At 31.1% G+C, this 22297-nt stretch overlaps 1 protein-coding gene across 2 annotated transcripts; it reads right to left on the bottom strand.

Annotated features, from left to right (window-relative positions):
- Positions 1–5276: 5276 nt before the first annotated feature.
- Positions 5277–14021, bottom strand: LOC137806455 (uncharacterized). 2 transcript variants are annotated; one of them, XM_068606593.1, is made up of 3 exons: positions 13088–14021; positions 6517–7615; positions 5277–6388 (listed from the first exon to the last, which is right to left on the bottom strand). In XM_068606593.1, exons 1-3 carry the CDS (start codon positions 13163–13165, stop codon positions 5904–5906), a joined length of 1662 nt encoding a protein of 553 aa, XP_068462694.1. In that variant the 5' UTR covers positions 13166–14021; the 3' UTR covers positions 5277–5903. The 2 variants fall into 2 exon arrangements, with proteins under 2 accessions (XP_068462694.1, XP_068462695.1); XM_068606594.1 differs by lacking the exon at positions 13088–14021 and adding an exon at positions 12003–12156.
- Between the last annotated feature and the right edge of the window lie 8276 nt (positions 14022–22297).

Below are 22297 nucleotides of genomic sequence, written 5' to 3' on the forward strand. Positions count from 1 at the left end.
TTGGTTAAGTGTCATTAATGTCTGCGTATCACAACACGTCGTCATCTAGTTGTACTGGTTGTAGTGTGCAAAAGCGTGGTACTTTTACCCATGCTACTGGGAGCACAAGTGCCTTCGTTGATCCTATTTGTGATTGTGGATAATTTGCTGTATTGAGAATAAGGACAACACAAAAAAATGTTGGAAAATTTTTTTAGGGTTGTCCCAACTACAAGGTAAAATTTATTCAATTAGGTTTGAAACAAACTTAAGAATGTTATTTTAAACTTATTCATTGTTCAATTTTATTGTTTTCTTCAAAACAGATTAGAAGTGACATGGTTCTAGGCTATAATTTTTTCAAATGGTGCATTGAAGACGTTGCCGATGAAAAAGATGAAATTATTATCATACAACGAAATAAGATATGTCTTCTAGAAACCCGTTTGAAGGTCTCCACAAGAAGGATTCAAATGTTATTACTGGGAATGTCTTTTCTTTTTCTAATTAACATTATTATGTTCTTCATGTAATGACGTTATATTATATATTTTGACACCTACTTAATATTCATGTTATATTCTAAATTTCTATTTTCTTTTTAAAATAAATTCATTTTGCTATTCATAATAATGAAAATTATTATTAAAATTAATTATATATATATATTTGTATATATATAACAACATAATTTAGAACATAATTTATAATATTAAAATTATGTAAATAAATTAACTTAAATAAAAAATAATTCTTAATTGATAAAATGTTAAATAATATAATTATACTTTAATTTTAAATTATAATTAACTAAAATATGAAATAGGATTAATCATTATTTATTCTTTTTTTATATTCAAGGGTAAAATTGTAATCTCACAAACTTTACTATTCAAAATAATTTATAATATTCTTACAACTATCACATCACTCACAATTTTCAATAAACTTTCCTCACACATCCACTCTAACATACCCCAATCCAAACAACCTCAATTTTCTTCACACTTTCTTTACACTTCCACTCCCACTTACCCTCAACTTTTCACTCTCCCACACCCTCTAATCCAAACACACCCTTAAAATGTATGTACAGTATCATCATACATTTTTATTCTAACAATACTAACTCCATTAACTTTTACAACAAGATAATTTCCCATAAATATAAATTCCTCAAAATAAGTTTATAAATGTAAAACAAATATAAGACATAAAATCATTATGTGAAGTTGCACTTAATTCCACTGTTTTGCCATTAGTGTTAATTAATGTTGGCAAACTAAAATATTTTCATCTCCAAGTTACTTGGAAGACAACTTCTTACACTAAATACCTAACTTAACCCTTCTTTCAACAATAACAAGAATGGCATTCATAGTTTCAACACGTAATACTTTTCAAAATAATGAGTTAGTGATACAAGGTGTACTTTTCAAAAGCTTTAATGGAATTTACTTCTTCTTTTTTACTTCCTTTTCAACACATTTCCTTGAATATGCGTACACGAATATGCAATGTTTAACAAGATCCCATCCATTCAATCAGTTGATAAGCACATTTGACATAGATTCAGTGTGCAAGTATGTTCAATGTCCTTCTGTCAAACTATTTTAGTTTTTTGAAAGTTTAGCTTTACTTGTTCAAAATGTATACCCTTGCATATATTTGACATCCGATTTAGTTCAATTTCTAAGTATTTCTTCAGATCCACTTTACAATCAATAATATTATTATTTTGATTGTAAAGTGGATAAATTGATAACTAAATTTTTTTATATCCACTTTACAATCAATAATATTATTATTTCTATATTTTTATATTATTTAATTATAAATTTATTTTTATTATATATATATATATATTTTAAATCATCATATCAAGAATTATAAATAATTTTAAAGCATAATTTTTTTTTCTCTGAAAAAAAAATTGGACGATCGTATTACTAATATTTGATCAATAACTTTTTTAATAGCAATGTTTAAAAAATACCATAAAAAGTATGTGTTTTACTATTATTTTTATTTTATCTTTAAAATATTTATTAATTCTTTTACATTTTTTTATTCCAGATGTGATTTTATTATTTTATTTTCATGTTCTCTTCAGGATACTTGAATTCATTACTTCTACTTTTTCTTAGATAAGATGAATTTTTCATTTTAAATATTTAGTTAATATGATATTTACAATAATAAAAAAATGAGTTTATTATTATTTTTACTATTTCTATTATAATTACTAGCACACATATCTGCATTTTTTATTTTTTTTATTTTTATATAATTAAATACAAAATTTAATCAAATTAAATAATATATTATTATTTGTGTTAATTTTTTATTACTTATATTTATATTTATTTTTAATTAAATATGTTTAAAACAATTATAAATCAAATGTAATATTATTGAAGAACTTAATATTTTAAGAATGTGATTCTTAACTAAAGAAATTGAAGTTATTAATTTAATTATAAAAGAAACTAAACATCTCTATATAAAAAAAATAAAATAAAATGTATACATTAGAGAAATAGGAAAAGCAAAATAAGATAAATAAAAGAGATGAAATAAATTAGCAATACACAATTTCAGAATCTCAACATTAGGGTTTTTGAAGCATTGAGGAGACGAAAAACCTGGTGAAGTGGCGGTGATGAAATGTGAAGAAGAACAACAATAGAGTTTCACAATCTCAAAATTAGGATTTTGGAGACATTAACATGTTTTTATAATATTTCTCTCTCACAGTTTTCTTATATATCACTCTCTTTCATAATCTCAAAATTAAGATTTTGAAGAATTTTGGAGACATTAAGATGTTTTTATATTATTTCTTTCTCACAGTTTTCTTATATATCACTCTTTTGCCTAAAAAAAGTAACAGTCCATAAATCCACATTTCACCCCTCTCTCTCCACTCTTCCCTAATAAAAGGCACCAATCTCTCCACTTTTCTGCCGGTTAAGTGAGAACATATAAAATAAAATTTTAAAATTAAAAATATGTTTATTTAATAAAGAAGAATATAGTTTAAAACAAAAAAGTAATCAATCTCTCCTACCAGTTAGGTGATAAAATCTACTAACCGTTTCTGTTATTATACAACAATTAAATATACACATTTTTATATTACATAAATATTGAACAAAAATAATTTAAAAAATGAATGATCCCATCAGAACTCAGATCAATTCAAAGATAATAGTATTAGTATTTTTTAAAAAGGTTGGTATAGTTAGTGGAGAGGAGAGAGACGTAAATAATAAATTATTATAATAGAACGAACTAAAAAAGATAAAAAAAGGGGAAGAGGAGAGAGAGACGTAAATAATAAATTATTATAGAAGAACCAACAGAAAGAAAAAAAATAGAAAGGGAAGAGAAGAGTTACCTCCATATGGTCTATATGGTAACCCAATGACTATATCCTACAAATGAGGCAAAGTTCTTCTCGGATTTGATCAATTGCTTCAATAACCTAAATTCAAACATAGCAAGACAACCACCAATTCATTATATGAACATTTGGAATGTTGTTGTGTTGGACTGCACACGGAAAATAATTATTGGTGTGATCAGATATCCAACTTCTAGTCCCATTACCCTTGTTACAATCTCCATATCAGGTTTTGTTTTTTCTTTAACAGCAATACTTGCATCACTAAAATCATGTCCCACAAACCACATCTTGAAGGAAGCACTTTTCACCTCTCCTGTTCATGTAGGTCATTCTTCATGAAGCAATCAAGGTTGAATATATCAGGAAAATTCAAAACAAACCTTTCACAAATACAAAGATAAAACTGTTATGACATATACGAATCCCTAACTGCAAGTATTTTTTTGGGTTTGCAAACAATGTCTTAAAATCTCACCACACCAAAAATAGAAAACAAATAAAAGCTATAATTAAATAAAAAAAACTATAATTCATGGATTTATTTATGCAGAAGCAAGCACACACGTACCTAAGTCGAGTTCAATAAGCCTTAGCAAGTCCAGCCTGCACAGGTCATGATGTATTAATTCAAGCATAAACATTTCATTAGTCTTCATCTTGACTTTGGAGTAAAATTAATCGAGAAATTGAAAGCAACATCCGCAGAGAGACGGAACAACATCAACAGAGAGAAAATGAGAGTTTACATTAGATTTCGTTGATTGAAGGAATAAAAAGGTAAGAAATGAGGAAATGAAAAATCTATTTGAATCAAATTGAAAACTGTTGTGTAAATCAAATGATAAATTGTCCTGTATCAAATCGAGAACTGCTCTCGCTGATTCAAAAAGAAAAACAACAAATAGAAAATTAAATTCAAAACTGTCTACAAAATAACCAAAAATAGTTATTTAGGAGAATTCTCTTTATATTTAACTGTTCTTTTAAAAAAATTATATATAAAAAAACAGTTACAAAATAATAAAAATAAGAATAAAATAGAAATAAAATAAAATATTAATAAAATGTAAGAGATTTTGAAAATAAATCAAACCGCTCATCCACCCCTCTTCTAATTCATAATTGTTCCTCCACAACTCTTTCAATTCAAAACCACTCTTCCACCTCTCTTTCAATTCAAAACCGCCTCCACTACGTATACCAAATATTGTAGGAAAAAAAATGACACAATGACCATAATACAATAATAAAATTAAATATTAATATAAGGATAAAATGGGAAAAAAATGAAGAGTAGTTAAGAGGAGAATCCCCTTTATATATAGGTATAGATTTATTTTAATTATTATATTATTTATAATATTTATTTTCCATTTCATCATTGAACTTCAATACATCATGATATACAAATACAAAGTAAGGTGATATAAATAATAGGAATAATCCCTTAAGTACCTTAAAGGAAAAATCAATTATTGCCAGCATTTTACATAGAATGACATAAACTTAACCGTGCATGGATTATGGCTTCTTTTTCCTTCTGAATCTTTGAATCAAAATTGGCGTGCAATGACAAGGTTTACTCATTAGGATAAGAAAGTGAATACCCCAACTGAATAGATAGATTCCTACTCCTTAACTATGTATGACAGGTTCCATAATTGAATGCATAGATTCACTCTGTAAACTTGCCGTGTTTATAAACATTCATCCCCACCTTCAAAAATGTTGCAAATCTAAGCACTAAAACATAAACAAATGGTCCAACTTGTGACAATATCCTTTCTTTAGAATTGTTGCAAGCCTAAAGCAAAATCCCAAACATATTGTAAAACAGTAAAACAGCAAGACTGGCCATCATGTTATAATATCTTTTTGAATGATGTAATTCAATTCAATCTTAATCATGAACACTAAAGCAAAATAATTCAATGACTGATAAAATTTACAGGAATCAATAAATCCGAATACTTTTTTTCCCTTCTCTATCATACATATTTTCGTAAATAAGAGTTCTATGTTACAAATCAAAATTGTGGTGGAGTTGAAAAGATCACATCTAGTTTCACTTAAATATTCTGATTCTCGATTAGAAAGAGCAGCTCAGCACAAATAGAATAACAAGTTGCACAACCTTGTACCCATCCCCTCTCCCTCTCCACAACCTATACAGAGTCTCACTGTCGTCTACATAAATTACTAAGATGCACAAGATAGGAACTTCACTCCCAACTAGGTTTGCAGCAATGCCCTGAACATGCAACAACTTGCAACAGATGTTCTTCTTCCAATCAGTAAAAAATTAAGACAAATAAGTCAGGCACTAGTCACCATCCAAGCAGTTTAAGATCAAGGCAATCAATCAGTCACTCAATACTTGCTGCCTGTATGCAAGTGACAAAAGAATGAATGAAGAAAATTGGTATCTTCTAGCCCATGCCCCAATTCCTCCTGCTCTGACTGTCATTGGAGGGTTCCTTGTGCACATGTAATTATTGTGACAATTAAATAATTATCAGTATGGAATGACATATGGAAGAGCAAAAACATCTGCTGACTCTATGCGCAGAGCTCCGGCCCATACCTGTGGTGTATCCTCAACCTCTGAAGATTGCACCACAGATTTTCTTTTGGGTGAAACATTTCTGTCAAATAGCCATTCTTGATCATCAAAATCAGACCACTGATCCACCTTAGGTACTGAATATACCTGGCCTAGGTACTTGGAGTCTGGATGGGATGGCTTTGCAGAAGCTTCAGTTACAAACTCAACTGGCACAGTATCAGTGCGAGTCTTCTTTGAAGAAACTGAAAATGACTGAGTTTCAAAAATCTCATTTTTCTTGCCTTCTTTGTTTTCTACCTTAACACCGGTGGTCACTTGTGGTCTATCTGAAGCATTTGGTATGGAAATTTGCCAAGGTTCCAATGTCCTTCCATTTTTAGTTAATGGATGAGAGGAAGACAATTTTGGAAACTTATTGGGCAAACTGTCATCAACTGTAAGAAATTTCAAAGAAATATATAACTTGTCAGTCAACAGAAAAATATTATGTACAAAATTATACACAACTTAACAGGATCACTAGGTAGAACTGAGAACAAAACTCATCATAAGTAACGCTCACCACGTGGAACTCCATTTGACTCAATATCTTTTCGTTTTTTGAGATTTTCCCCACCAACAGCATCCTCCTGGCTGTCTCTAGAAAGCTGTGCGAAACAATTTGAATCTTTAAGTTCAATTTTGTTGCTTTCTTTTAATTTATTTTGCTCTGTTGTTTTAAGTTCACTAGACTCCTTAGCTTTCTCCTCCTTTTTCTTCTCTTTATCCCTATCTTTGTTCTTCCCATGCCCTTTCTTCTCCTTCTCTTTATCTTTCCTTTTATCTCTTCTTTTATCGTCCTTTTTTTTCTTAACCTTTTCCTTTCCTTCATCTTTCTTTTCCTTAACCTTTTCCTCTTCTGTCTTTTCCGTACCTTCCTCTTTCTTTTCCTTAACCTTTTCTTTGCCTTCAACTGTTGCTTCCAAATTATTTTCAAAATACTTCCCAAGAAGTGTGGGTATTCCATCAACTCTAGGATGAAAACCTCCAGCATAATTCTGAGCTGGTGAATTTCCAATAGGTCGGACCTCAGCTTGTACTCCTCTTCCATCAATCTTAACATCAAGGCCTTTATCCTTGAGTTTTTCATTACCATCAAGCCTGGTCTCACTACCTTTAGCCACCAACCTATCAGCTGCCTCATTTTTTCCATGGTTTGCATTAGTAAAGTTATGAACCAATTGATTGGTAGCTTCTCCATCATCATTCCTAATCCTCCGGTCCAGCTCCAAGAGGAACTTTGATTCCATGTTCTTAGCCAGAGGATTTTTTTCTCTTGGCTTCTCCCCATTGTTACCAGAATACTGTTTGGTGAGTCTGTTCTCAAACAAGATACCCTTCTTATCATCAAGCTTAATTTCCTCTTGATGGAGATTACCAGCATTGAGACCCTCAGATTGTCTTGGAAAACCTTTGTCATCTGTAGTAGAACTGATTTTACTTTTATCTCTATCTTTGTTCTTATCCTTATTTTTATCTTTTTTCTTCTCTCTGCGTTTTTCCTTTTTGTCCCTCTTTTCCTTATGTTTTCCATCTCTTCCTTCTTTCTCTCTCCTCTCCTTACTTTCCCTCTTCTCTTTGTCCTTCTTATCTTTCTTATGTTTTTTCTCTTTCTGCTTCTCCTGCAAGTAAATGGTGAGAAGAGATATTAATAACAATAACAAGAGCGAAGAAAGGAGAATTTATCAAAAGTAAAAACATGCAAAGGAAAAAAAATTGGTTCTTGTCTGTTGACACTCACATACATCCTAGGAAGAAACCATGACAATAACAACAAGATCAATGTCTTCAAGATTTTAGGAGATCACTGTGATGCCTTATTAAGCAGTTCCAATTATTAGATTCACTAAACCCACCAGAAACACTTTCATTCTTAGATGCAAATGCTGGTCCTTTTGATATTTATTTTATTTCTTTTTTGGCTTTTGGCACATATTACAAATAAGATATGCTATGACAATTTTAACGGATGTTCTGCAATCTATGCCTTGTATTAAAATAAAAAGATCGGGGAAGTGCAATTGACAGGTCTTATTATAATGGCAGATAAGAAACTCCGGCAAATAAAATATAGCATATCTAGTTATATTCCCATAGATGAACCACCAAAAAACTTAAATGCTACCAAGGAAAACTGCTTGTTCATCTTCTAAGTCTCAAGAAGCAACCCATATTCAGTCTACCAAATGAGAACAAATTCTATACATAAAAACATGACTTTGTGGGTCCCACATCATATTTAATGAATCTCTTTTCATTTGGTAGTTTTCAACAAATATCAACCAATAGAAGAGACTGTTACAAAGGCTGTTAGAGAATATGTTCCTAGCACTCCTCGTTAATTTGCCCAGGATTTTTTATTTTCTAAATTATAAGTTATCCAAGAGTTTTATTATAATTGGTTATAAATGCCTTTTAGTTGTCTTACGCTACCTAGACCTTTTGAATCACTATAGTATTGAGATGTCCATTTCCTCATAGAACATATGAAATTCTAATCAGGAGTACTCTCGTGACCCTACTAAAGTTAGAAAGTAGGAGGTGTCTACCTGGAATTTGAAATGGGTTACATATGTAAGATAAAGAGTGGAAAACGCACTAACTATCTCACTTTTAAAGTAGCTAAATCCCAGTTCACTCTACAAAAGGGGTACCCTAGACTTATTAATCTGCATTAGGTCTAACTAGTTCAATCTCCAATTTGATTTTGAAAGCATTGACATGATTCACAAATATGCTCTACAAGCCAACTACAACATAGTGTTGATGAAATTAATGTTACCAATGAATTGCTAATGTATGAAAATACTTATTGGGTAGAGACCACATTTCGTTTTTTTCTTTTCCAAGACCTGTTGGGTAGAGTTAATATTTTGTGTGGAGGAAGAGAAGAAAGGAGTTTCATCAAAGAAGGTGATCCTTGCAAACATTTAATATCCTTTAGTGTCACGTGAAAAACATCGATACCCTTTTTGAAGATGAAAATATCCTAAAACGACACATTTGATAGCTTGGGCTGAAAGTTCATCCAAACCTGGAGACACACCATGTGCAAAAACTCACACAACCGGACTGGAGGATAAGTGTGAAACAGAGGTTGATTTGGAAACATAAAGGAATGTGGAATTTTATTGTCCAAAGAAAAATAGGGCATTCTATTAATAAGATAACAGGCAGTAAAAATGGCATCACCTAGTGATGGACAGGAACATTGGCACCAAGCTGCGAGTGTCTATATTGTCTCTCTGCTATATTATTTTGCTGAGGTGTATGAGGATAGATGGACGCGTGTAAAATGCCATGTGAGTTTAAAAGAGTGAAAGAACCAAAGAAAAAGTATTATTTGGCATTATCACCCCTTAAGATCTTGATCACTTGGCCAAATTGGTTCTTGATTTCATTAAGGAATGACACAAACATATTCAAAAGTACAAACCAACCTTTCATTGAGTAAACCCAAGTATAACGAGAATTTTCATCAATAAAAATGACAAAATAACGAAACCCAAAGGATGAAACTCAACTTAGACCCAAAATATCAAAGTGAATTATAGAAAAGACAGAGTTGCATCTTGACTCAATTCTTTTTAGAAAATAAGACCGAATATGCTTTCCTAATTGACATGACTCACATTCTAAGACTGGGAATTTGCTAAGTTCGAGAATCATCCTTTTCATTTTGATAAATGTGGATGACCCAAGTGATCATGTAGAAGCTTAGGAGATGAGTGAAAGGTTGTGTTTGGCTGTCAGGCTTCAAATTAAGATATTCTTGATATTCTTCATTAGAAAAATGTGGTTCAACCTTATTAGATTGAAAGATGTTTGTTGTCTGGTTAGAAAAACAATGTGAGGAGAAGCATTTATTTTTTAGTGTGGCCTCTTACACAAGAAACATTGGGGACGTTTGTATCAACTTTGAGTAAAAGAAGACATTGAAAGACGAATTCAACAATCAGAATTCCAACAAAAATCTACACTCCACAGCCAGTTCCAACTATAAAAGGCAGCAAACAGTGGTGAAGAAAAAGTATGAGAGAGAGAAGGGGAGAGGAGTCTCTCAACCAAAGCTGAAACCGTAGAAACAAGGGTTGAATGGAAACAAGGACTAGGACGTTCGGCGAGTGTTGTGAAGAAGACACGGAGTTCTTTCCATGACAAAAAGGTGGCTAGCAGCAGATGGTGATGGCCGACTAACGATGGCTGACGGGCGACTGACGATGGTCGACGACAGCTGATGGTAGCGCGAAGGATAGTGATAGCGGTGGATAGCGGTGGACAACTGCAAAACTAGTAGAACGAGCCCCACTCTTATACCAAGACTTAAAATATGATAAAAAAAAACTTAAGAAATTGATCATCTCTTAGAAAATTAAATCAGGAATATCTAGATAATTAATGCTGATACATAAACAACTCATAGGTACAACGTATAGCAATTTTCCAATACAACTGCTAATTACCTATTAATACCTATTCTAACAAATATAATACATTATAAAGCTTAGTAAAACAAGAAACTAAATGAAACCATTGAAATGTAATCATTTAAATAAGGAATGCATTGCATTTGTAAAGTGAGGTTTGCATTGGTCATATCTCTAATCTATATGAGATCTCCAACACACACCCTCATATCAAGGACTAGATGTCTCGAGCATAAAACTAGATATTTGTGGGTGGTCTAAAAGCAGCTCGCTGAGCCCAAAAGCCTTGACAGGATAGACTCTGATACTATCTTAGAAAGTAGACTTTTAGCCTAACTCAACCTCATAAAACTGACTTGTAAGATGAGATTTGTACCCACTTGTATACTATAATTTGGTCATATATTTAATCGATGTGAAATCTCACAAACAATCAATTTTATCACCAAAACTTATATCAGCACTAAATGGATATTGAAAAGGCTCTCTAACCAAAATGGGGACAAAGCCTCATAGGTTTGACCTATGTAAAGGAGGAGAAACTTGCAATTCTCTGAACATACAAATAGTGAACCACTTAAACCACCATCCCATACCAAAATCCATACAAATGTCCCCCATAATGTACAGATACCAACTTGAAAAACTGCACATTATATTCCCTGTATTTTTCCCAACTTTATTTCACAACCTTCCTCTATGGTAGGGAGGTCAGTTGAGGTTTCAATAACAGATGGAAGGAATTACTGAAAATAATTCTCTTGCTAATTTGCAGTAACTAAAGGAAAGTATTATTTTAAATTTAACTTCTCTACAGTACAAATAATCTAAAGCCAATATTCATTCAAGGAATACAAATCCTTATTCAGTATCTAAAATTATTATAAAGATTATTCTTTTGATTTAAAAGAAAAACAATCCTAGAATACAGTTTTCTAGAGGCACTCCAAATCAAAAACTTGCACACAGATGGAACTCCAATTAAACTATAAGTTGCAATATCCAATTCAAATTAAGTAGTTCAAGTCAGTTCCTATCATGAAATACACCAAAGGCTTAGGAGAAACAGCAACTGATCTTGTTGCTCCCAGGCTAGGTATTGCAGATTGACATTACCAGTTGTAACTACCATACAATAACTGAAAAACTTAGAAGCAAATGATATCAATCCCTATAGCAACTCTAAGTGTAGCTATGACAATTGAAACTGACAGTCAGGCGCAACTGTGTAAAACTCGAAATACAGGAAAAAATAACAATGTAAAGAAGAATACCTATCATTTAATACCTTATAGGATTAATCATACTTAAAACAACTAAGTAAATCCCCTGCATAAGTTACTCCCTTAAATGAATCATCCAATGCAATAAATCTAGCTGATCTACATAGCTTCAGCCTCCATCCTCAAACTCGTCATCAAAAAATGGTTGTTTCTATATTATTTTCAATTTTACCTCAAAAATTTCAAATCCCGGCTTATGGGAAAGCTCAGCTACCTATGGGAGATGCTACTACCAACAGAATCCAATAAAAAGTAGAAACAAATAAAAAGAGAATTAAGGCCACTAGCCATAGTCTCACCAGATAATCAGAAACCATTGGGTAGGTGGAAGTCCAGTCCAGCAAGAAAACAGAGGCATGAGGGGAGGGGAACAGAAGTTAAAACATGACAAGAAGAATGATATGTTTACATTTGAAATTAATGGAGAAAATTGATTGGCATTATTGTCAAGCAAATTGAGAATTCAAAGCAGATACTTGACAAAAACATTAACTAACATTCCTTTCAAGCATAAGAATAAACCTGAAGTTACTGGCATCCATAACATATATGATGATTTCACAGGAAAATCATAGTTGGCCCTAAATTTGAAGTACCTTTTTAATCTAATCAAGGTAAACAAAGCATGAACTAAGGGGCACATAAATTGAGGTAACAAAGAATGTATGCAAGAACAATATACAAATAAATCTCCAACCTTGATCACATCATTATAGCAACCTCTTGCTTCGCCACAAAATAAACTTGGCCCTTTTTACATGTTTGAGGAAAGAAATGTAGCACAATTTCACCAATATGATGTGATTACAAAACAAAATTTTCAGTTATTGACTTATAGCAGATAATCTACCACCATTCAATAAAGGGTTCACGGATGATTATTAAATCAGTTAAAATTCGCAGAGAGAGAAAAGACAATAAAAAATCTGAAAGTATTACATATTTTCAAGGTCATCTATGACTGACAAGATCAAGGAAATTCAAAGATGTTGGTTTCAAAAAAATCAGCAAGTATTACAAAGTACATTAGAGGAATCTTCAAAACACAAATATATATGAACAATCTCCACCAATACTATCTCTTTTGCTACAATACCTAAGGTGTCAAGTAACAACATCAAATCCAAAGTTAATTATTACATTTAATTATTCAATATTATTCCCTGGCAATGTTTTCTCCAACAAATCAAGTAAAAAATCCATAGACTCAACATTCTAACCTGGAACGAAATCTTTATGGCTTAGTATAAAACAAATATATAAAATTGTCAAGGACATGAATTGGAAGAATGACAACAATAAGAATTGGGTGAAGTCTGTCACTTTATCTAAAAATGGACGTGTAACAATGCACTTTGAATGAATGGATGTCAATTGAATTTACCTTTCTTAACAAATCCACTCCATCTGTTCTAGCCTTCTTTATATATCCTGGTGGTGGAAATGAAAAACAGCGCGACATTGCATAAAAGCCTAATGTAAAATTCTAGGTGTGAGACTGCTAGAATCCAGTAACACTGTTCCAGGGAGGGAACAAACCAGCAACTATGCTCATGCACCATGTCACCACATTCATTTCAAGTTTTAAAATTTCTCCATGAACCTTCACTAAAACATTCACTTAGAGCAACCAAACCAACTAAATATTTGCTTCAACTGTTTCAAAACCGAATAAATTGTCTGAAATCCAATACTCTACTCTTGTGAGCCACCATACCACCAAAGACAACAGAAAACACCAATGAAGAACAGATGACTTTGCACTTGATCACTCATTCACAATTACTAATAGTAGATAATGCTCAAAAAAGCAATGTTAACATCTTTAGTAGTCTGTCTCTAAATACAAATGCTTCTTAAAGAGTCCCCACACACAAATGCTCAACAGTACAATATGACCTCCTGACGAGATGAGAGTTCATGCCCATTTCACGCAACCGGTGAACCCTAATCACTCGGGAAGCTTAGGGCCCCAGTTACGATCCAATGAAACCCTAAAAAATAAACCCACATACCCAACGAAATACCTCACCAAAGAAAACCTAATCCAAATCCCAAAACCTCTTTTTGATTTGAAAACACAAAATCAGAGGAATGAGAGGCAATACAGAGAATCAAACACTTGGGAATAATGGGTATAGATCAAGAAGGAAAGAACTCCGATTCGAAGGCAACAAAACTGAAATTGAGAAAGGAGAGTCTAAGTGAAAATTGTTAGATTCTGGGTTCTCCTTGTTTACCAAATGTTTCTTTCCTTGTTGTTCTCTGATTTATGGATTGTGTTTGTTTGTGTTTCTGTGCTCAGACTTGTATTCTATATTTCTGTGCTTGAGTTGTATTCCATATTTATTCCTTATTCATGGCTAGTGTTATGGTTATTTCTTTTATTTTTATTTTTTTAATATTATCCCTAACACTCGAATAAATCATATTCTTATAACAAAAAATCAAAATAAATCATATTCTTATAAAAAAAATCAAATAAATAATTACATATAATAAGTTGTGAACAATAAATTTGATATTGTCTTTCTTAAATCATTATTGTTTTATTATAAAACATTAATTTGAAAAATATTTGCAAATAATTTCATTTTATGATTATAGATAGAAAAAAATATTACTAACAAAATATTTAATATATTGCATAAGGACTATTTTATATCTTAAATTGTGTATAATTATTTTATATGACTTTTAAAGTGTGTAAGAAAAATAAAAAGAGAATGGTACTAATTATTTTCTTATACTATGTATAACTTTTTAATGTTACCGTGAATAATTCTAAAATAAAAATATATTTGGTGTTCTTATTTTTTTTGTTTTTGGAAATGAAATTATTATTTCTGATTATTGAAAAAAAATCAGATTACAATAATTAAACATTATAATATTAAAAAGTAATATACAGAGAATAAATTATAAGGGTATAAGTAGATTGTAAAACATTGATGTTAATTTGAATGATATTTTATCCAATTATTTCAAGATTTTGTTTCATATATTTGAGTTATTTTTCAAATTGTATCCATTAAGTAAATTTTTTTTTAAAAAATTGTTTCTTTGTGAGTTTTTTTTTTTATCCTTCTTACATGTATTATTCTTGCATAACTTTTTTATAATAATTCTACACAGAAATTCAACTTGTATGATTGTACGGTGGTTAATTAATGTCATTTGCTAACACGTTTTTAGTGTTTTTATATTGATAAATTAGTTTATAAAATATAACATGCAAGCAAATTTTTAATATGTAAAACAAGCTCTTAAGTTAATTATTTACTGCAATTATATTAAAAAAAGATATTAATAATTTATTACTTATAATATTTTTTATGATAAATATTTAAAAATTATCAAATTCTATGTAACATGAATAAGTTAAACTAATTTATATATATATATATGATGTAAACGGAAATTAAATAATGGAAAAAGACTGTTTGGAAAAAAAAGTAGGAAGAGACTTTTTTTCTTATAGAATTTACATGAAAAAGAATTTCCTCATATTTTTTAATTTATTAAAAATCTAAACATGATTATAACATGATTCTTTTAAAAGTACAAAATATTATTTTTCATAAGATATATATGTATTTAATTTTAATATAGTTCATTTTGAAAATAAGTGTCATCTTTACAAATTTATGAAAATGCATGAAAAATGTTTTTGTTCTGATTTCTACTGGGCAATGCCAAGTGGTACCACCCCAGCCAGTCACCACTTCTGTGTGTCACAAAAGTGTTCAACTTCAAATGAAACAGTTTATAAAATATTTAAATTTAATTTAGTAATAAAGTGTCACATTATAAATTTATGTTTTAGTGGCTGAGGGATGAAGTTTTTTTTCTCAGATTTTCCTTTTCTTAATTATCTAAATAAATCATTTCCAAGATATTTTTTCCCTGGTTACAGCCTCAACAGCAAGAATAAAAACAGAAAAAATGTCAAATTTTGATCTTTCTTTTTTAAATAAAATAGAAAATAAATAAATTTTACAAAAAAATCTAATCATTTAATAAAAAAACAATTTAAAAACATATATAAAATTTATAATTGTTAAAATATCTTTTTAAAAAGACTAAGTGTTATTCTTAGTGAATACTGATATTTAATTTGAATTTATTAGTATTATTAAAAAATAATATAAAATATAATTATGAGTAGTAATAATTATTTATTATTTTAAAATTATGTTAACATAAAATAATAAAATATTTCATCTTTGTTGTTAAATATAAAATTTGAAATTTTGATTTAAATTATTATATAATAAATTAAAAAATAGGTAATTTAATTTAAATCATACTTACTCTTTTAAATATTAATAATTCATATCAGTAATTTAAATGTATGTGAATAAGAAGATTAGGATATTTTTATTTTTAATTTAAAAATAGATATTTATCTTTTTTATACTTCAGATACATCAATATTCATATTTGCTATTGTATTTAAATATTTTTTTGTCTTTTCTATAAATGATACTAATTTTTGTGCTTTTAATGATATGAATTTACATTTCTTATCTTACTTGCAAAAAGTTAATTTTTTTATAAAAATACTTTGTCTTTTATATTTAAAATGTTAATTTTTTTATTTTAATTAATATAATAATTTTAAATAAAAGAAGGGAAGAGAGTATACTTTACTAAAATTATAAATGAGATGTGTCCATAAGAACAAAAGTGAACATTTAAAAAGTAAAATGGAGTAAATTTCACTCTGTTAATTATAAAGTAAATGTGTATTTTTAACATAAATACAATTTAGCGTAACCTGAAAAATAGTAAAACACAATTTAAATGCATCGTTGTAATATTATAATAATAATAATAATATAAAAATAATTATTAATTAAAAGTAATTTTAGAAAAAAAAGTAATTAGTTACTAAAATTAATTAAAAATTATATATTATTTTATAAATTACCAAATTATTTATCTAATTTTTATTATTAATACAAATTTAGATACTAATAAGTTAGTTAAATAATAATTTAGAAATTAATTTATAATTTTTATCTAATATTAAAAGTTACTTTAAATATCAATAATTTTTTAAATTTATAAAATAATATTCAATTTAGTCAATAACTGATAATTTTTTTTTCTCTTAACTTAAATTTTATTTAATAATTTTGTTGTAGTGTAATAATAAAATATTCTTAGTGAAAATTTGGAGTTTTTAACCATGATGGGGTTATTTTTTTTTGTTTTTACCAAAATGGGGTCCGTTTAAAAAAATTACAAATTTAGGCAAATCGTGTCAATTCGACACGACTTCATATACACAAATCGTCCCAATTAGACACGATTCTGCCATGTCATATTGAAGTCGTGCCAACTTGGCACGACTTCTGCCACGTCATTTTTTTTTAAAGTAGACCAATAATCCTGATTTCGAACTGGATTAAATTGGACCGCATAAGCCTTTAAAATATTGTGCAGACTATATTATTTGTCTACTTACACGGGACCAAATTTCTTACCTGACCCCATCATGCGTCGACATCAATCAGGAAGACCTAACACTCAACGCAATTGTAACGAAATGGATTATTCAATTCCAAATAAGCCAAAAAAATGTTCATATTGTAGAACGGAAGGTCACAATAGAAGCAATTGTCCGCACAAACAAGCTTAATAATAAAATTCAATTCAAGTTTGATTATTAATTTCCTCATTTTCTTTATCTATGTATTTATTCATTCATAACACTCTTAGAACATTCATTTTCTTTATCTATGTATTTATTCATTTAATTCAAACATGATCCATACACGATTATCCAATTTTTTGTTCCTTAAAACTAACACTCTTAGAAAGTTATGTATCAAAATAATTTTTAACATTACATAACTTACTACCCAATATATAAACAATAAAATTAAAAAAAAAAATTATGACATGGCAGAAGTCGTGCCAAGTTAACACGACTTCAGTATGACAGGGCAGAAGTCGTGCCAAGTTGACACGACTTCAGTATGACATGGCAGAGTCGTGTCTAATTGGAACGATTTGTGCATATGAAGTCGTGTCGAATTGGCACGACTTGCCTAAATTTGTAATTTTTTTAAAATGGACCCCATTTTGGTAAAAACAAAAAAAAACCACATCATGGTCAAAAACCCGAAAATTTGTTATTTGTTAGATATTATTAGACATTGTTAAATATTAAAGATATTGTCAGATATTTTTATTTAATGGGCTTATCTTGTATTTTTTTTTTCTTTATATAAACATAACTCTACAAGTTTAATATACATAAGTGTTTTGTCCTATTTCTTTTTTCTTTTATTTTTACAGAACTTTGTTGGAGTTGTCGCCAAAATTTTATCGAAGTCGTCACCAAAACTTCACTGGTTAGTCTTCAAGTCGTCGATAGAACCTCACTAGAGCCTCCCTCGCCATCACAATCATAGTCGTTGTCGCCATTTAGCAGACGACAGGATTTGCCCTTGTCATCTATGATTTCTTCTCTGCTATCACTGTCTCTTTTTTAAACTCCTCCATCCCAAATGTCTATTGTAGATCCTCCTTCATCTCATACACCAGAACAACATGTTATTTTCAATTAATTTCTCAAATGGTATAAGTATCGTCAAATCTCTACAGGTACATCTTTTGTGGGCCTCACTCATTCAACTTCCCTTGGCCCTTGGGTTTTAGACTTAGGTGCCATAGATCTTGTTACTGGTAACAAATCTATTTTTCTCTTCCCTATCTTGATAGTCAAAATTAGTTATTTATTTTATTCACGTTCTCAATAAATCCCTAGTCTTATGGGTTCCCTGTTTTCTAGGATTAGTTGCTTTTGAATTTCCTTGTAACTTGCCATGAAAAGTGGTTTTTTTGTCTTGCTTCAGTACGTGTAAAAGGTTATAAAATTCCTAATGTTCATTTCAATTAGTAGTGAATTCAATTCCCTTCCAATTTTACGTGTTATTTCATTTTAGTTCCTACATTTGGTATCAGAGCTCCGCAAGGAGCCTGATTCAGAGTGAAAAGTGTGTGAGTGTGTGTGAGTCTACAAACAAAACGTCAGAAAAGTTCATGCAACCAGTTATTCCAAAATTTGACGGTCATTATGATCATTGGTCAATGATGATGGAAAACTTTCTGAGAAGTAAAGAGATGTGGAGTCTTGTAGACGAAGGAATATCGGAGCCAGCGATTGGAACCACGACAACGAGTGAAGCACAGAGAAAAAGCGTGGAGGAAGCCAAGCTCAAGGATTTGAAGGTTAAGAATTTTTTATTCTAGATTATTGATAGAGAAATTCTGGAAACAATTCTTGACAAAGGGACATCGAAGGCAATCTGGGTGTCGATGCGACAAAAGTACCAAGGTTCCACAAAGGTAAAGAGGGCACAACTTCAAGCTCTGAGAAAAGAATTTGAGTTGCTTGCTATGAAAGAAGGAGAGAAGGTGGATAGCTTTCTAGGAAGAACCCTCAGTGTGGTGAACAAGATGAAATCAAATGGTGAAAACATGGAGCAAAGCACGGTGGTCAGTAAGATACTTAGATCATTGACTTCTAAATTCAATTATGTTGTATGTTCGATAGAGGAGTCAAATGATTTAAGCATCTTAACCATTGATGAACTCCATGGAAGTCTTATTGTTCATGAATAAAGGATGCAGGAACATCAAGTGGAGGAGCAGGTGTTGAAAGTTGCTCATGATGACAGATTTGGAAGAGGAAGAGGATGAAGAGCCTTCTTTAGAGGTGGAAGAGGAAGAGGACGTGAAACATGGGCCCTAAACAAAGCAATTATTGAATGCTTCAAGTGTCATAAGCTTGGACATTTTCAATATGAATGTCCAGAATGGGAGAAAAAGGCAAACTATGCAGAGATGGAAGAAGAAGAAGAACTTTTGTTGATGTCACACATGGATCTGCACCATACAGGACAAGAGGAGGTCTGGTTCTTGGATTCAGGATGTAGCAATCACATGACAGGAAACAAAGGTTGGTTCTCTAATTTAGAAGAAGGTATTTGTCAAACTGTGAAATTGGGGAATGACATGACAATGGATGTGGTAGCAAAAGGGAAAAGAAGACAAGGTTTACAGATTGAAGAAGGCATTGTATAACCTTAAACAGGCGCCAAGGGCTTGGTACTGCAAAATAGAAGCTTATTTTATACGTGAAGGGTTTGAAAAATGTTCCAGCGAACACACCTTATTTACCAAGAAAGAAGGAGGTAACATACTTATTGTTAGTCTTTATGTAGATGATCTCATCTTTACTGTAGGCAATAAGAGTATGTGTGATAAATTCAAAAGCTCAATGATGAGAGAATTTGATATGTCTGACTTGGGAATGATGAGATACTTTTTGGGAATTGAAGTTATACAGAATGAAGCTGGAATATTTATTTGCCAAATAAGATATGCTCAAGAAATTCTAGAAAGATTCGGCATGGGGAGCAGCAATTCCGTGAAGAATCTTATCATTCCCGGAATAAGACTATCAAAAGATGAGGCAGGAGATGGAATAGATACCACCATGTTTAAACAAGCAGTTGGAAGCCTCATGTACCTCACAACCACTCGACCAGATCTAATGTATGGAGTAAGCTTGATTAGTAGGTTCATGGCAAATCCAAAGTCATCTCATTGGCTTGCAGCAAAAAGAATTTTAAGGTATATACAAGGAACCACTGATTTTGGCATACTCTACAAAAGAGGCAGAAGAAACGCAGGTCTCGTATCTTATACAGATAGCAACTATGCTGGAGATTTGGATGACCGGAAGAGCACATCAGGTTTTGCTTTCATTATGGGGTCCAGAGCAATTTCATGGGCTTCGAAAAAGCAACCAGTAGTGAGCCTATCAACTACAGAAGCTTAATACATTGTTGTTGCACTTTGTGCTTGTCAATGTATTTGGCTTAGGAGAATATTGGAGCAACTTGGAGTTGAAGAAAGAGGAAGCACGAAAATTAATTGTGACAACAACTTTACAATTCAGTTGTCCAAAAATTCTGTTTTTCATGGACGAAGCAAGCACATTGGAGAAAGATTTCATTTTCTCCGAGACTTGGTAAATGATGGAGTTGTGAAGCTGAGTTTTTGTAGCTCTGAAGAACAGATTGTTGACATAATGACAAAGCCTCTCAAATTGGAGCAATTTGTGAAGCTCCGTGGAATGCTTGGAGTAATTGATGCAGCTAAAATTTAAGCTCAATGCAGATGCATTAGCTTAAGGGAGGGAATGATAGTCAAAATTAGTTATTTATTTTATTCACGTTCTCAATAAATCCCTAGTCTTATGGGTTCCCTATTTTCTAGGATTAGTTGCTTTTGAATTTCCTTGTAACTTGCCATGAAAAGTGGTTTTTCTGTTTTGTTTCAGTACGTGTAAAAGGCTATAAAATGCCTAATGTTCATTTCAATTGGTAGTGAATTCAATTCCCTTCCAATTTTACGTGTTATTTCATTTTAGTTCCTACATATCTACTACGGGTTATTTACCTTTAGTTACCATGGTCAATGGATCTAGGGTCATATCACATGGTGTTGGTACCATTAACCTTCTCCTCTTGTATCTCCATCTAATCAAGTCAATATTCCTTTTATTTGTGATCCTCTTGATGTTAACAATGTCTTTCTTAATGGGGATTTGCATGAAGAAATTTATATGGAGCAACATCCCGACTTTGTTGCTCAAGGGAGTCTTTTGGATTGGTATGTCACCTTTACAAATCCTTAATTGTCTCAAGTAGTCTCTTGGGGCTTGGTTTGTATTAACATATTTAGTTTTTTTGTTTTAAGTTATTGAGTTTTGTTTGTTTGACCCAACTTTCATTTTCTGTTTCAGCTAGGTCTTAGTCTTTTTCTTATATATACACCATGTATTTTACTCTCTAATGTACAAGTAAATAAGAATTTCTTTTGTATTTTCTTTTCTCTGTTTTTCTCTCTTTTATGCTTAAGTCATTATCTCTTTTTCATTTGCAATTAGGGTTCATCAGAACCTCCCTTTCTCTATTGCGATTTCGTGAGATTATGTGCGCTCCATTTGATGCACCACATCAGACAAGTAATATTCATCTTCATTAACTTTAATATGGTATCAAAGCCATTTCGAGTCTATCTTAGCGAGTATTTGTTGGGCTTATCAGGCCACCCGCTATCGGGTCGCTATCGGACCACCCATAATATATAGTCCCACGCACGAGTTGGCAGTCTCGGCGTGACGGGGGTGTTGGAGATCCCACATCGACTAGAGATTAAAGCCTTTCATTGTATATAAGTGGGTGCAAACCTCAACCTAATGAGCCGGTTTTATGGGGTTGAGTTAGGCTTAAAGTTCACTTCGTAATATGGTATAGTATGTGAGTTTAGAAACAGATGGTACTAAACCAGAATATGTGGCACAGTTTGGTATAACTTGCAATGTAACATATCATTCAGTTTTTACCATCATTGCATTAGACATTTTAGGGAAAACTGGATTGATGAATTCGAAGATATTTTAGTCAATTATCAGATTTTCCTTTTTATAATTATCTAAATAAATCATTTCCAATATATTTTTTTCCTGGTGTTACAGCCTCAACAGCAAGAATAAAAACAGAAAAAA

Source organism: Phaseolus vulgaris, chromosome 3 (assembly GCF_000499845.2).
Source record: "Phaseolus vulgaris cultivar G19833 chromosome 3, P. vulgaris v2.0, whole genome shotgun sequence".
NCBI classification, from domain to species: Eukaryota; Viridiplantae; Streptophyta; class Magnoliopsida; order Fabales; family Fabaceae; genus Phaseolus; species Phaseolus vulgaris.